This window comes from Euprymna scolopes, unplaced genomic scaffold (assembly GCF_053919585.1).
Source record: "Euprymna scolopes isolate OS-2025 unplaced genomic scaffold, ASM5391958v1 sca667, whole genome shotgun sequence".
In the NCBI taxonomy this organism is placed as follows: domain Eukaryota; kingdom Metazoa; phylum Mollusca; class Cephalopoda; order Sepiida; family Sepiolidae; genus Euprymna; species Euprymna scolopes.
The window spans coordinates 15,143-30,688 of NW_027633732.1; the positions used below are offsets into that span (position 1 = coordinate 15,143).

The 15,546-nt window shown below is 35.0% G+C and overlaps 8 protein-coding genes across 8 annotated transcripts; 2 read left to right on the top strand and 6 right to left on the bottom strand.

The window, feature by feature from the left end:
• Window positions 1–38: 38 nt before the first annotated feature.
• LOC145275223 (presequence protease, mitochondrial-like) lies at window positions 39–2,972 on the bottom strand. The gene has a single exon (XM_080127648.1). The coding sequence runs from the start codon at window positions 2,970–2,972 to the stop codon at window positions 39–41; it is 2,934 nt and encodes a 977-aa protein (XP_079983774.1).
• Window positions 2,973–3,099: 127 nt separating this feature from the next.
• LOC145275225 (ribonuclease 3-like) lies at window positions 3,100–3,798 on the bottom strand. Its single transcript, XM_080127649.1, has one exon. The coding sequence runs from the start codon at window positions 3,796–3,798 to the stop codon at window positions 3,100–3,102; it is 699 nt and encodes a 232-aa protein (XP_079983775.1).
• Window positions 3,799–3,820: 22 nt separating this feature from the next.
• LOC145275226 (signal peptidase I-like) lies at window positions 3,821–4,375 on the bottom strand. Its single transcript, XM_080127650.1, has one exon. The coding sequence runs from the start codon at window positions 4,373–4,375 to the stop codon at window positions 3,821–3,823; it is 555 nt and encodes a 184-aa protein (XP_079983776.1).
• Window positions 4,376–5,140: 765 nt separating this feature from the next.
• Window positions 5,141–6,013, top strand: LOC145275227 (putative peptide transport system permease protein BAB2_1050). Its single transcript, XM_080127651.1, has one exon. The coding sequence runs from the start codon at window positions 5,141–5,143 to the stop codon at window positions 6,011–6,013; it is 873 nt and encodes a 290-aa protein (XP_079983777.1).
• Window positions 6,014–6,084: 71 nt separating this feature from the next.
• On the bottom strand, window positions 6,085–8,292 carry LOC145275228 (LPS-assembly protein LptD-like). The gene has a single exon (XM_080127652.1). It carries the CDS (start codon window positions 8,290–8,292, stop codon window positions 6,085–6,087), a length of 2,208 nt encoding a protein of 735 aa, XP_079983778.1.
• Window positions 8,293–9,392: 1,100 nt separating this feature from the next.
• On the top strand, window positions 9,393–9,992 carry LOC145275229 (Holliday junction branch migration complex subunit RuvA-like). Its single transcript, XM_080127653.1, has one exon. It carries the CDS (start codon window positions 9,393–9,395, stop codon window positions 9,990–9,992), a length of 600 nt encoding a protein of 199 aa, XP_079983779.1.
• Window positions 9,993–11,512: 1,520 nt separating this feature from the next.
• On the bottom strand, window positions 11,513–12,973 carry LOC145275230 (dihydrolipoyl dehydrogenase-like). Its single transcript, XM_080127654.1, has one exon. The coding sequence runs from the start codon at window positions 12,971–12,973 to the stop codon at window positions 11,513–11,515; it is 1,461 nt and encodes a 486-aa protein (XP_079983780.1).
• Window positions 12,974–14,383: 1,410 nt separating this feature from the next.
• LOC145275231 (putative ABC transporter ATP-binding protein YnjD) lies at window positions 14,384–14,914 on the bottom strand. The gene has a single exon (XM_080127655.1). It carries the CDS (start codon window positions 14,912–14,914, stop codon window positions 14,384–14,386), a length of 531 nt encoding a protein of 176 aa, XP_079983781.1.
• Window positions 14,915–15,546: the final 632 nt, after the last annotated feature.

Genomic DNA, 15,546 nt, shown 5'->3' on the forward strand with positions numbered 1-15,546 from the left:
ACTCACTCACAATGAGATACTGATTAAAAGGCATATTTCTATATTTTTATTGCTGTGTGAAAATACTCTCCTGTATGAGCCAATTCTTCAGCTTGTTGATGTCCCGTAATCACTGCTTGACTATAAGATTTATCGATAAAGTAATCCTTAACCACTCGCACCAAATCATCAGCTGATACGCTCAGTAAGTTTCGCTTATAACCTTCTCTAAATTCTTTATCGACTCCTTTTAAGCTTGCATAAAAATCTTGTTTTACCGTATCAGGTGGTGCAGCAGGTGCATCAACTTTAGAAATAGCATTAAAAATTGCCTCCTGAATATCACGTGGCTTAATTTTATCCTTCAGAATTTTTGTAAGTGCAGCATGGAAGTCATCAAAGGTTGCATGCAAACGTGGATCACGATAAGAGAAAAAGCGAAAAATTCCGGTTAAAGAATCATACTGACAACCACCACCATAGGCACCACCTTGCTCGCGAATGGCAGTGTGCAAATAGATATTGCGTAAATAATTCGCTAATATGTGGAGTGTTGCTGAATCACTATGCGTGATATCAACCGTTTTATAGGCTCTGGCACAATAGTTTACCTCAGACTCAATACTCCAAACGGTCTGAGGATGCATTTGTTTTTGTAAACCTACCAAGGCTTCTTCATGCTGTTTTTCAACAGAACAATCAATGTGTTGACTAAATGAATCCAGCAATAAATCTTTATTTTTCTCATCTGATATTAACAACCATTGAGACTGCCACTGCTCACTAGCAAGTTCATATAAATTTTGCATCTTGGCAATGAATTGTTCATAGCCTGTCTCTGTTTTGATGGCCTCTTTACTATCTAATAGTCGCTTCACTGCAGATAAGCCTGACCATTCTAGACCAATCGTCGATGGCACAGATAAATAGCTTGAAGCCGCTTGCATTGCCAATAAATGTCCATTACTGGCAATTGTATAAAATGAAGATGATGCCAACTGATTAATTACTTCTTTAATATGTTGCTTCTCATCAAACCTTGGAGAAGCAACCGCACCCTGCATAAGCTTAAACAACTCATGAGTATTCTCAGATAAGCTCATACTACTGACCACCATTCTTACACGCATATCATCTTGATTAGATAAGCTACTAATCGGTTGCCACACATGTGGCTTAATGGAAATACCGCCTGTATATCGAGAAACTGCCTGTTGCACAGATAAATAGCTACTATTTCCTGTACCAACCTCACTGAGCAAGGCACTCATTAAGGGCAAATCATAACTTTGTTGTTGGGAGAGTGAAGGCAATTGCATAATACCATGAGCATAGAGTAAACCATTGCAACGAGTGTGGTAATAAGTATAGTTTTCTTTTTTTTCATCAGCTTGAACAAACTCACTCTCTGGAGAAATATCTTCTATGCCAATCGTCGGCAAGATTTCTGCATTTTGTGGTTCAAGTTGTCGCTTTTCTAATTCAGCATTTTCACGCTCTAATGATTTTTGCTGTTGCAAATTTAACTGACTTTTCCAAGAGATTAATTGTTGTTGCTCTTGTTCTAAGTTTTTAGCACCCAGTTGTGTATCTGGAGACATTTTCAAACATACCCTATGCTCATTATCACATAAACGAGCAATCAGTGATTGAATAAACTTTGGATCTTTACTTTGTTTTTTTAACTCTACTAATGTTTTCTCTATATTCAGATGATCACCTATCTTTGCATTGTGTATAGCTGGAGAGATAACGGATAATACTAAATTTAAACCCGTTGGCATGCCACCACCAGAAACATCTCGCTGTGCTAACTCCAATTGATGCATACATGCTTCTACTTGCTTAGCTGGTATCCCCTCCTCTTTCAGGCGTTGTAGTTCCTGCATAATTAATTGGCTCACTGACTCTTCTGCATTGTCATCACACCCTTCTAAACCAATCACAAATACCATCTCTTTCATGTCATCTTCTAAACCATTAAGCATGGATGGCGAAGAACCCAATGATGTACTCTCTAAAAGTTTTTGCATCGGTGATGAAGAATTATCAAAAAGTAATAAATTCAACAAATTTGCCTGCAAAAGATCCATACTATCCATACTGTCAAAGTTCAACTTCCATGCTAAAACAATGTGCGAAGAATTTTCCTGCTTTTGTGAGACAGGATAATATTCCACCACTTGTTTAGGTTGTGAAAAACCTACATCATTTTCTAAAACAGGAATCGTAATTTTTTTATCAAAAGCATACAATACTGAAGCTTCTATCTTTTCTTGTAATGCAGATGAATCCAACTTACCATAGCTGAAAAATACAGCATTACTCGGGTGATAATAACGGTGGTGAAAATCTAACAGTTGCTGATGCGTCAAAGAAGGAATGCATAAAGGTTCTCCACCACTATTATGATGATAAGTACTGTTGGGTGTAAAAAGGTGACGACATACATGATGCCAAAGTTGACGAGTTGGCGAACTCATTGCCCCTTTCATTTCATTAAAAACAACTCCTTTATAGTCCAACTGTGAATTCTCACCGGGAGATTGAATGTGTAATCGCCATCCTTCCTGCTTAAAATCCATATCATCTAAGTTTGGAAAAAACACTGAATCCAAATACACTTGTAATAGATTATCAAAATCTTTATTATTCTGAGTAGAAAAGGGATACGCTGTCCAGTCTGAAGAGGTGAATGCATTCATAAAATTACTCAATGAACGACGAATCATCAAAAAAAACGGATCCCTTACTGGATAACGGTTACTGCCACATAAGACTAAATGCTCTAAAATATGTGCCACTCCTGTGGAATCCATTGGTAATGTGCGCAAGGCAATCATAAAAGTTTTATTATTATCATCGCAAGCAAAATGATAATGCTTCGCACCGCTCTTAACATGTTCATAATACTCAACCTGCACTCCCAATACCTCAATAGAGTATTGTTCAATAAACTTAAAACCACCTTTAGCAACAACGGGAGAAAACATATATAAAAGCTATTTGTATCAATAAAAAAAGATAACTATTTATCTTATCACATTTAAGATAAACGACAGAATCGCTAAAATAAATTCAGCGATATTTTTTTGATTTATTTATCAAAAATGACTTATGCTATACTGCATTTGTAGAAGATTTTTGTTTATGAAGCTTAATCATTTTCATCATTTCTGCAGCAGCGGCCTGCTCTGCAACCTTCTTACTTGTCCCACTGGATCGACTAACATAGTCATAGCAGCCAACTTTACACACCACATGAAATCTCTTAACATGGTTTTCCTCATCAATATTTTCAATATCATAAATTGGTAAGGATTGTCCTTGGCTCTGTAAACATTCCTGAAGTGCAGTTTTCGGATCTTTAAAGCGATCATCTGGGTCTAATTCTTTAAACATCTCATTAAACCAAAATAAAACAAGTTCCTTAACTGTATCATAATCAGAATCCATATAAATAGCACCAATTAAAGACTCTACAATGTCTGCCAATAAAGAATCTGGTAAATCGTACAACTGAATGTCTTTGAATTTTTTTACAACAATATGTTGATAAAGCTTGAGTTCACGACAAATATCTCGCAAACTCTCCGAACGTACCAAATGTGAACGCATACGACTTAGCTTACCTTCCTTCAAATTAGGATAGGTTAAATAAAGATACTCAGAAATAATCATTCCTAAAACATTATCTCCAAGAAATTCTAAACGCTCATAACTATAGGAATTAGCACTTCGATGCGTAAATGCAGCTTTTAGTAAAGCTTCATCCTTAAATGAATAATTTATTTTCTTTTGTAAAGAATCAAAACTCATAATTTGTCCTAAAAGTTATATTTTATAAAGGGTTACCAATACGAGAAAAATCGAACTCATCATACCAATTCAACCACACATAAGCAGCCTTTCCTTTTATATTCTTTTCTGGAACCCAACCCCAATAGCGACTATCATTACTGTTGCTACGATTGTCTCCTAAAACAAAGTAATGCCCAGCAGGAACTTTATATACCTGCTCATATTCTGATAATCTATTGATATCCCATAACGTGGAATACCTTTTATTAACATCGGAGCTTTTTTCTTTATACTCCTCAGCAACACCTCCAACATATTGCCACTGCTTACCTTCATATATCCCATTATTCTTTGTACTCAAAAGCTGATTATTCACACTAACTTTATTTCCTTTAATCCTCACCACATCTCCAGGCACGCCAACTATGCGCTTAATATAATCAACACTTTCATCATTAGGAAAACGAAATACAATCACATCTCCACGCTGTGGCTCACCAACAGGCAATATTTTGGTACCCAATACGGGCAACTTTAAACCATATGCGTATTTATTGACAATAATAAAATCACCCAAATGTAGTGTCGGCAACATGGAGCCAGAGGGTATACGAAAAGGTTCAAATAAAAAGCTCCTTAAAATTAATACCAAAAATAAAATTGGAAAAATTCCTGCTAATAGCTCAACAATTTTTTGCAAAAAACCTGATGAATCTTTCTCAGACTCCACCACTGCTTCATTATCTGCTTTTTTAACAACTCCTAAATAGTAAACAGCATAGCTCACTCCACTGAGTCCCACAAACAAGGTTAACCACCCCTCAAAAGTTCCTAATTGCCAAACACTAATGCCTGATAATACCGCAATAAAAAGTGTACATAATAATATCAATATAAGAAATATCTTACCTGCTCGAGTATATAAAAAATGGTGCCAAAAACGTGTTACAAAATTCATAGAAATAGGTACAATGATTAGCGATATAAAACAAAAATTAAGACAGCTTTAATATAAACCTGTCTCTATTAATTTTAAGCTTAAATAGGCGAAAGTACTGCTTATTCGTGATGAATATAATTTTGCTGTAAATAATGTATCAATCATACTTCTCTATCATCTTATATCAAACTTTCTTTTACTACTTAAACCATCTAAAATCACCATACTACCTAAATACGTGTAATAAATAAGGTTAATGATATAATTTATCCGTGTTTTATTAGAGAACATTTACTATCTATTAATACCTATCAAATGATTAACTACATTATTAGACGTATTGCTTACGCAATTCCCATACTAATAGGCATCAATATTTTTACTTTTTTGTTATTTTTTATCGTCAATTCCCCGGATGATATGGCTCATATGCAATTAGGAAGCAAATATGTGACAGAAGAAGCCATTACTGAATGGAAAAAATCTAAAGGCTATGAAAAGCCACTTTTCTTTAATACACAAAGCAATACCCTAAATGGTTACCTAACCGATACCATTTTTTTTAATAATTCAATCAAATTATTTACCTTTGATTTTGGACAATCTGATCAAGGTCGTGATATTGGTGCTGATATTTATGAGCGAATGTGGCCAAGTCTTGCTATTGCACTACCAACATTTATTTTAGGGCTATTTGTAAATATTTGTCTATCACTGTTGGTAACGATTTTCTATCGCACAAAATTTGATACAAGTCTAGTTATTGGTGCAATCATACTAATGTCTATTTCGGGCTTATTTTATATTATCCTTGGTCAATATCTTTTTGCTAAAGTTTGGCAATGGTTACCTGTATCTGGATACAGCCCAAGTGAGGATTTTTGGAAATTTCTAATCTTACCAGTAATCATCAGTGTTGTCAGTGGACTTGGTGGAGGCTTCCGTTGGTATCGCACAATTTTTTTGGAAGAAATTGAGAAAGATTATATTAAAGTTGCACGCTCTAAAGGACTCGGAGAAATAGAAGTATTGTTTAAACATCTATTAAAAAATGCTATGTTGCCTATTCTCACTGGAGTAGTCGTAATCATTCCGCTTTTGTTTATGGGTAGCTTAATTACCGAGGCATTTTTTTCAATCCCAGGATTAGGCTCATACACCATCGATGCCATCTATACACAAGATTTTTCTATTGTCCGCACCATGGTATTTTTTGGCTCAGTCTTATACATTATTGGTTTGATACTTACTGATATTGCTTACGCTTGGGCAGATCCTCGCATCAGACTATAGTACATAACTAGAGAACATTTCAAAAGAACTCATCTGAAACGGCTAAAAAATACATCACAGAAAATACTATGTTAGTTAGGGTTAGCCGTAACCACTCGATAAATTTCCTTTTCAATACTCACTCCAGAACCTAGAGCTGCCAATCCTTTAAAGGTTAAACCGATATTAATGGTGTAATCCATTTTTGAAATATCTGTGCTGGGCACATTTCCATCTATGGAGGCACTTGCCTGCCAACAACATGAATCATAAACCACCCCCACAAGATAGCTATTTATTTGCTCATCTGATAAACGATAACCTAATTGATAGCCCAAACGCCACGCACCCCATTGATGCGATAGTCCTGCTTCTACATATTCTCTTATTTCATTAGCCATAGTCTTCACATTATTTTCATCAGCATGCAGATTATAATTTATACGAGCAACATTTTTTTGATCGTCTTCATAATAAATTTGTGAAAATATCCTTTCTGGACCCTTATCAGTAAACGATTTCCATTGAGTATTCACATTCGCTTGTAACAAACCATAGTTATAAGCCAACTCTCCAAACCAATAAGAAAAAGCTGGATCGAAATCTGGTAATTGTGTATCGCTAGTTGGCTCAGTGATATTACTATTTTTTCCAAGCGTAGCACGTAAACTCCACTGCGAAGAAAATAACATCTGACTTAAACCACTAACTATCCTATTGGATTCTCCAATAAAATCATCACGATTATAACGATATACATCTAACAAGCTTCTAAATGAATCAGTTTGCTTAGCCGAGTAATAAGCAAAAGGAATACTACCCGGTCTCCTAAAAGGTGAATATAAATAATACATCAAAGGTGATAACCTTGAATAAAGCGAAGCGGGATACCAACTTTGAGTATTATTAAGGTATAGCTCCCCACCAATTTTCATGTAGCCACTACTATAGACAGTCTCTTGGCTGTTTTCACTATTACCAGCATCATCCGTAAACGCATCCATATGATAATTTCCTTGATAGACACCTAGTTCAGCATAATTTTGATACCAACCATTGTATTGATTCCACTTCCAAACAGAATTGGCTTGAATATATTGATAATTTCTTAAATTTCTATCACTTGGAGTGATTAAACGTGTGCCAACCAAACCAAATGAAAATGTCTGATAAGGAGAAAACTTATTTTTATAGCGATACGATAAATTTGGTAACTCAAGATAACCATCTTGTTCCCTACTCTGTAAAGACATATTTTGTGATACATAAGCTTGATATTTATGCCGTTGATAATCACCCTGCAAAACAATCTGACGAGTAAAATTACCTTGATGTACATTTTCCAATATTAGTGAAGGAAAAAGTTCATGGAATGATCGCACAGACAAATCCAGCCACTTACTTTCCACTCGCCAATTAGATGAAAGCTTAGACTTAGCATTAATAATCAAGCGGCGATAATCCTGACTATCTTCATCCACTTGTTGCAAAACTTCATCTTTGTTCATCCAATCATAATTAACCTCTAAATCCAGTAATGATGAAAGATAGCGAAATTGATTAGAAAACAAAGATGAACGTCCTTCTAACCAGCTAAACGTAGTGGTTATATCCATATTTGAACCCAAATCAAAAAATATAGGTTGACTATAAAAATAACTCGATAAATTATACGCAGACAAAGTCTGTTGGCCAATTTTAGGAGCTAATAATCCACTACGTCGACTCAAGGGAATATTCAACCAAGGAACATAGAATATAGGAACACCATAAAACTCTAAAGAACTATCATATAAGCTTAATGTATTCTCTTCATTATGATAGACAACTTTATCTGAGTTTACTTGCCAAGCCAAATTGATATATTCCCCTTCACAACGAGAAAAGATAGTATTAATATTTATAATATCTTGATTATCCTGAAGAGATGATGACTCAGACCAAAAACGAAACCCTTTATAGGTTAAATAAGAAGTTTCTATTTTTGCTGTACCCAAATGACGATAATAGCTCATACGATCACTAAATACCTCTACACCTTCTTTTCTAAGGTATACCGAACCTTCAAACTGAATATTACTAGATGAACTATCTGAGTACACCTTATCAGCCGAAACTAGGACATCTGCAGATGAATAATCTCCAGCAAAGGATAATTGACCAGTCTGAAACTTATGAATATTATCTAACTCATAATCAATTGGACACCCTAGATAAGGGGCTGATATAGTTATCGCATATACTCCTTGTATGAAAAAAAGAAATAATGCAACAAAAATGTAGCGCTTAAAACAACCCATCATGCTATCTATTTCATACAACTAGCTATTTTTTATCAATATCTGTAGGACATACGTGTTGCACAAATTGTTTATCACCTATTTCTAACAAACTCCAATCATCTATTTCACACTCTATCACAGTAAAGCTCGCCGTTTTCATCTCAACCCATTTTCCGCATAATTGATAAATTAACTCTGCACAAGTAGGCTGATGATTAATCACCAGCAATGTATTAACTTTCCTCCTTGTTTGGCTAATCTCCTCTAGCAATTTATTAACGGAACACAGGTATATACTATCACTTTTTTTTACTGTTATCGCTTGGTTATCATACCATCTTGCTGCTTGCATCACTCTTTCTGTCGTCTCTGTCGTACGTTTAGCACTGGAATGTAAAATTTCATCAGGAATATAATTAATCGATTGCAAATACTCCCCAACTAAATCACTAGCATCCCTTCCCCTTGCGTTCAATGGTCGATTAAAATCAGAAAGATTACCAGCATACCAATCAGATTTTGCATGCCTCATTAAAATAAAGATTTTTTTCATCATAATGTTTGGAGTAAAATGGTTATACAACTTTAAACCACTAAAAAAATGATTATTCTCGGAATTGATCCCGGATTAAATAAAACAGGCTACGGAATTATCCAATTACAAGGCAATTCTCGTCAATATATCCACTGCTCTCATATTCGTAGTCAGTCAACCTCACTTACTCTTAGGCTTAAAGATATATTCCTATCTCTTAATGAAGTTATACAACATTTTAAACCAGATGTTGTTGCTATTGAGCAAGTCTTCCTACATATCAATGCTGATTCGGCACTAAAATTAGGTCAAGCAAGAGGGTGTGCTATTGCAGCTGCATGTAATAATAACATACCCGTTTTTGAGTACGCTGCCACACAAATCAAAAAATCTTTAGTAGGTAATGGACGTGCAGGAAAAGGACAAATACAATTTATGGTAAAAAAAATACTTAATCTATCAGAAGAATTACAAGAAGATGCTGCCGATGCATTAGCTTGTGCGTTATGCCATACCTTCCATCTTGGTACACAAAGCATTAACAATATTAAAAGACGAAATACCTCAAATAGAAAAAAACGTTATGATTGGACATCTTAAAGGAATTATCATCCACAAAAACCCACCTGAAATTTTACTGCAAGCTAATGGAGTCGGTTATGAAGTCATCCTACCATTAACCTGTTTTGGCGATATAGGTGATAACCATACAGAACTAGAAATCTATATCCATACTCTTGTACGAGAAGACCTCATCCAATTATATGGATTTAGCACATTAGAGCAACGTTCACTTTTTAGAGAGCTTATTAAAGTTAACGGTATTGGTGCAAAAATGGGGATTACTATTCTCTCCAGCATGAGCGTAGAAGAATTTTATCACTATGTCAATAGCAAAGACACCGTTGCCCTCACCAAACTCCCAGGAGTAGGAAAAAAAACAGCTGAAAGACTACTCCTAGATATGTATGATAGATTAAAAAATGTTAATATCACCTCCTCACATAGCCATGTAGACACCAGCATTTCTCAACGTGAAAAAAATCATATACAACAAGCCATTTCTGCCTTGGTATCATTGGGCTATAAACTTAATGATGCAGAAAAATTACTCGAATCTATTCCCAACAAGGAACTCCCCGTAGCTGAATTAATTCGTGAAGCACTTAAAATGATACGTTAAAACTGCAATCAATCCACATCCTTTTATCCTAGTGTAGAACAAAATTATTTGGCAGTAAAAAATATATCACCGAAGTAACTTTTCGCATGACCTTTCGTGTTATCAGTGTCAGTCATCAATGCCACACCATCAATTTTCGTTACCTTTTCATCAGGGAAGAATTTTTTAAAATCAATTAATATATTTCTTTTTTCAACATACCACTTCCCCACCTCTGCTGTGCTATCTCGCAATGAAAACATTCTGGCATTGCTTTTAGCAAAAGCATTATCCCAAGAATCAAATTGTTTTTGTTGATTTGACCACACATAGTTAATAGCAATCGTATTCCATATAAACAAACCACCATCTCGCACAACATAAATACGTGCTACATAATCATCCCCCGCTTTGGTTTTCTCATCTGTACCATCAAGTTTTCCATCAATTCTCCAACGCCAATTCAAATAAGGAGTTTTATTTAAATCAATCTCTTGTTCATAAAACAATGCAGAAGCCGTTCCATCACTTTGAGCACGTAACACCCATTCATTATCCATTTGTTCAAAATCATAGACTGAATGATCAACAAAAGATTTTTCTTTCCATCCTTTGAGGCTTTGAGAACTAAAATTTCCAATAATTTCTTGAGTTATCTCTGTAGCACTCACTAAAAATGAAAACCCACTCAGTATGAAAAAAATAAATAATTTCTTTATATTCATTTATTTACCAGTTTTATTAGATTTAAAAGGCAGCCATAAAAGAGAAAAATAGGCTAATGTTTTTTTATGCTCATTCAAGCCCAATTCTAAATGATTAACTGGCTCATGAGCTTGTGCTGTGTATGTAGAAAAAATCTTATCCCACCAAACTAAGAAAAAACCATAATTTGAATTTGTTTCTTTATATGCAGTGGAATGATGAATAAAGTGTACATTAGGCGTTACAATCATTTTTTTTAGCCATGTATCTAATCTTTTAGGAAGATTAATATTTCCATGATTAAACAAAGCACTACCATTAAGTATTACTTCAAACAAAATCACACTATACACATCAAAACCAAATAATGTTATCAACAACGCTTTATAACCAAGTGAGAGGAAGATTTCTATAGGATGAAAGCGAATAGCCGTCGTTGCATCTAAAGTTTTATCCGTATGATGAATTTTGTGTAAACGCCATAATATAGGAATATGATGACTGGCAACATGCTGTATATAAATAAAAAAATCTAACAGCAATAAACTCAGTATCACCAATATGGCAGGATGAAATAATACATCCAATCCTAACCAATAAATTAAACCAAATTGATTAGCACTCATCTTATTCGCTATGGTGACTAAAATACCTGCAGCAAAAATTTTAATCAAAAAAATATTGGTCAGACCTATTCCAATATTCGTTACCCAACGGATGAGTTTATGATGATCTTTAGGTCGTAGCGGACGCCATAACTCCCAACTCACCACTAAAATGAAAATACCAATGCTGATTAAAAATCGATCATCCATATACTTTGTGTTATTTGATAATTATTTTCTCATCCAATCATGATACTTCTCTAACCATCCCATCACACTATCTGAAGGTTTATGGGTGTGCTTCCAGCGTCCAGCCACCATTTTATTTGCCTCTGATAATGTTGGATAGATATGAATGGTGCTGAGGATTTTATTCAAACCAATGCCATTTTTAATGGCTAAAATGTATTCATGAATTAACTCCCCAGCATTCAAACCAACCATACTCACTCCCAGTATTTTATCCTTTCTCGGAACAGTCAATACCTTAATCCATCCCTCTTGTGCACCATCGGTAATATTACGATCTAAATCATCTAATTCAAAATGAGAAACTTCATACGGAATATTTTTCTGTTTAGCTTCCATCTCATTCAACCCAACCTTAGCGACCTCTGGATCGGTAAAAGTTGCCCAAGGCACAACTGAATAATCTATTTTATATTTTTTGAACTGTCCAAATAAAGAATTTATTGCAGCAAACCATGCCATATACGAAGCTGTATGCGTAAACTGATAAGGGCCAGAAACATCACCCACAGCATAAATATTTGGATAATTAGTCGATAAAAATGGACTAACTTTAATCGCTTTATTCTCGGTTAAAGTAACGCCTAACTCCTCTAAGCCAAACCCGCTCACATTAGGTTTTCGCCCAATTGCTACAAGCAACTCATCAAAAGGTAATTGAATCGTCTTATCACCAGTTTGGCAATACAGCAGCTTTTCTTCACCCACTGTTTCAATCTTTACGGCAGAATGATTGGTTAATACATTAACACCTTCAGAAATCAATTTTTTTTCAATAAAAGCTGAAACGTCTTCATCCTCACGTGGCATAATTCGCACATTTCTCCCCACCTGCGTTACCTCAGCACCCAAACGATTAAAAGCCTGTGATAACTCACAACCAATAGGACCACCGCCTAAACATATCAAACGTTTAGGCAACTTTCTTAATTCCCAAAGATTTTCTGAAGTTAATGGCTTAATGGTATCCATGCCTTGAATGGATGGAATGATAGGCGAACCCCCTGTTGCCACAATAATATTTTTTGTGGTGATGATATTCCCATTAACTTCCACTTCCCATGGCGAGCGTATATTTGCCTCACCTTTAATCACGTTCACACCAAGTCCGGTGAACCTCTCAACGGAATCATGAGGAGCAATTTTCTTAATAACATCTTGGATACGCTCCATTACCGCTACAAAATCCACCTTTGGATTAACTGCCTCAATACCATAATGATTAGCATGACGCATAAAATGTGCCACAGAGGCTGATTTTATCAATGCTTTACTCGGCACACAACCAGTATTTAAACAATCTCCCCCCATCTCATGCTTTTCAATAAGTGTTACCTTAGCCTTAAGCACTGCAGCAATATAGGCACTAATCAGACCACCTGAACCTGCCCCAATCACAACAATATTATTCTCAATTTTTTTAGGTTTAGAAAATTTTTTCATCAGTATTTTTACCTACTCTTACTCGTTATTTTTAGAGATAATTAACTATAATGATTTAACGGACAGAGCGCTTCTTTATCCATTCAAGTGATTTTTTTGCTACCAGTGGAAAAATGCCTAATAAAGCAAAAGAGAGCAATAGATTCAATGAAAGAATATCATTTACTGATTGTAGCTGTGAAATTTGCGTGCCAGCATTTACATAAACCAATGTTCCAAAAAACATACCCACTTGACTCACCCAATAAAAAGTCACCACAGATAATTTTGTTACTCCCATCACTAAATTAACCACAAAAAAAGGAAAAAGAGGTACTACCCGTAAGGAGAACAAATAAAAAGCCCCCTCTTTCTCTAGCCCCTTATTGATAGGATTTAGCTTACTTTCAAACTTCTTCTCTATACTCTCTTTCAATAAAAATCGGGAAATTAAAAAAGCAAACGTTGCCCCGATACTACTAGCAAATGATACCACGATCGTACCCACCACTAAACCAAAAAAAGCACCGGCAGCAATAGTCATCAATGCTGCCCCCGGTAAAGATAATGCTGCCACAACCACATAAATAGAAAAAAAACCAAATAATACCAGCCCTTGGTTATTAAGATATAACTCAGTCATTGCCCCACGATGTTGTTGAACCTGCTCCAAAGTAAGGTACTGACCCACATAAAAAATAAAGAAACTACCGATGAATGCTAAGACAACAAGAATAACAAGTATTTTTTTAATCATTTCAAATTATTATGTAATTAGTAAAATTATCGCGAAAAGTTAGTCAAAGTACGATACCCAAAATACACACGTATAATTGCAGACACCACACAAATCACCATGAAAGCAAATGCTAATGGGACATAATATTGAGGGAAAAGGCAGATGATAACAAAAAAAGTAATCGTCTCTGTCCCTTCAGCCAATCCATTCATATAATAAAATCCTTTTTGTGGAAAATCTATGCTTTTAATTGTATGCTTTTCAGCATAAATGGCAAAAGCAAGAAAACTACATCCTGTCCCCACAAAACTCAACATTAATAATAGTGAGGCAGTCACATTCTCAGGAGCAGCAAAGGCAAAACCCATCACAACTGCTTGATAAAAAATAAAGTCCAACACAATATCTAAAAAAGCACCCGCTGGAGTATCATCACCAATATACCTTGCTAATGCACCATCTAAACCATCAGCAATGCGATTGATAACAATCAGTCCTAATGCAATCAAATAAAAATGAAAGATAATGAACACTACAGCAGTTATGCCCATAATAAAACCAAATAAAGTTACTTGATACGGCTTACAATTAAATTTAGCTAATTGCTCTGCCATCTTATTCATTGGTGGATGAATAAGCTTAAGCGTGTATTTATCTAACATTAATCTAAATGCTCCTAAAACTTTTGATCATTACAAATCTTGAAACTGAATAATATCACCCTCAACTGCATCTTCTACATTATGCGTGACTTGAATAGTTGGAATATAGTGTGACTGAATAATCTCAAATACCCAACACCTAAACTCAGTTTTCAAATGTTCATCTAATTTAGAGAATGGCTCATCCAATAAAATAACTTGTGGCTCAGAAAGTAACGTACGTAAAAGTGCAATACGAGAAGCCTCTCCACCAGATAAAGTATCTACATGTGCCTTGTTAATACCTTCTAATCCTGCAATAGACAACCAATGATTAATCTTTTCTAATTTCTCTTTTTTAGCTATTTTTGATGGCACAGCAAATAATAAATTTTGTTCAACATTCATGTGTGGAAACAACAATGCCTCTTGAAACATAATACCAACAGAGCGTTTTTCTATCGGTATACCAAGCATAGACTCTCCATCAATTTGAATATCCCCACTTAATGTAAAATAATCCGATAAATTACCTACAATGGCTGAAAGCCATGTTGATTTACCACAACCAGATGGGCCCATAATTGTTACAAACTCACCTTTATCAACTGATAAGTTCACATCCTTACACAAATAAATCTCAGAACCATCATTAGGATCAGTATAACAAATTGATACTTCCTTAAATTTAATCATCAGCTATAACGACGATGGCGATCATACGATAATACAAAAGCACATAAAAAGAAAAACAATGGCAATAACCATTGATACAAAGTATAAACAGCTATTGCTCGACGATTACCACCACCAAAACTGGCAATTGTCTCAGTGGTAATCGTGCTGATTCGCCCACCACCAAGATATAAGGTTGTAATATACTGAGCTACACTAACTGAAAAACCAACCGCAAAAGCAAATACAATCGCTTTCAGTAACATGGGCAATTTTATCATAAATAATGATTGCCAATAACTGTGGCAAAGCAGTTGAGCTTGCACAAAATACCTAGAATTAAAATTTAAATAATTACTCGTTAAAGTTAAAAACAAATAAGGGATAATAAACAACAAATGCCCCCAAAATACGCCTAACCATGTATTATTTAAACCCATATAAAGATACAATACATATACACCAAATATAAATGAAATGGCAGGGATAATTAAAGGAAGATATGCCATCCACAACCAACAAGGACTCTCAAAATAATG

Coding starts and splice junctions, on each gene's coding strand:
- LOC145275223 (XM_080127648.1), bottom strand. CDS start 2,972: ATGTTTTCTCCCGTTGTTGCTAAAGGTGGTTTTAAGTTTATTGAACAA.
- LOC145275229 (XM_080127653.1), top strand. CDS start 9,393: ATGATTGGACATCTTAAAGGAATTATCATCCACAAAAACCCACCTGAA.
- LOC145275228 (XM_080127652.1), bottom strand. CDS start 8,292: ATGGGTTGTTTTAAGCGCTACATTTTTGTTGCATTATTTCTTTTTTTC.
- LOC145275231 (XM_080127655.1), bottom strand. CDS start 14,914: ATGGGCCCATCTGGTTGTGGTAAATCAACATGGCTTTCAGCCATTGTA.
- LOC145275225 (XM_080127649.1), bottom strand. CDS start 3,798: ATGAGTTTTGATTCTTTACAAAAGAAAATAAATTATTCATTTAAGGAT.
- LOC145275226 (XM_080127650.1), bottom strand. CDS start 4,375: ATGTTGCCGACACTACATTTGGGTGATTTTATTATTGTCAATAAATAC.
- LOC145275230 (XM_080127654.1), bottom strand. CDS start 12,973: ATGAAAAAATTTTCTAAACCTAAAAAAATTGAGAATAATATTGTTGTG.
- LOC145275227 (XM_080127651.1), top strand. CDS start 5,141: ATGGCTCATATGCAATTAGGAAGCAAATATGTGACAGAAGAAGCCATT.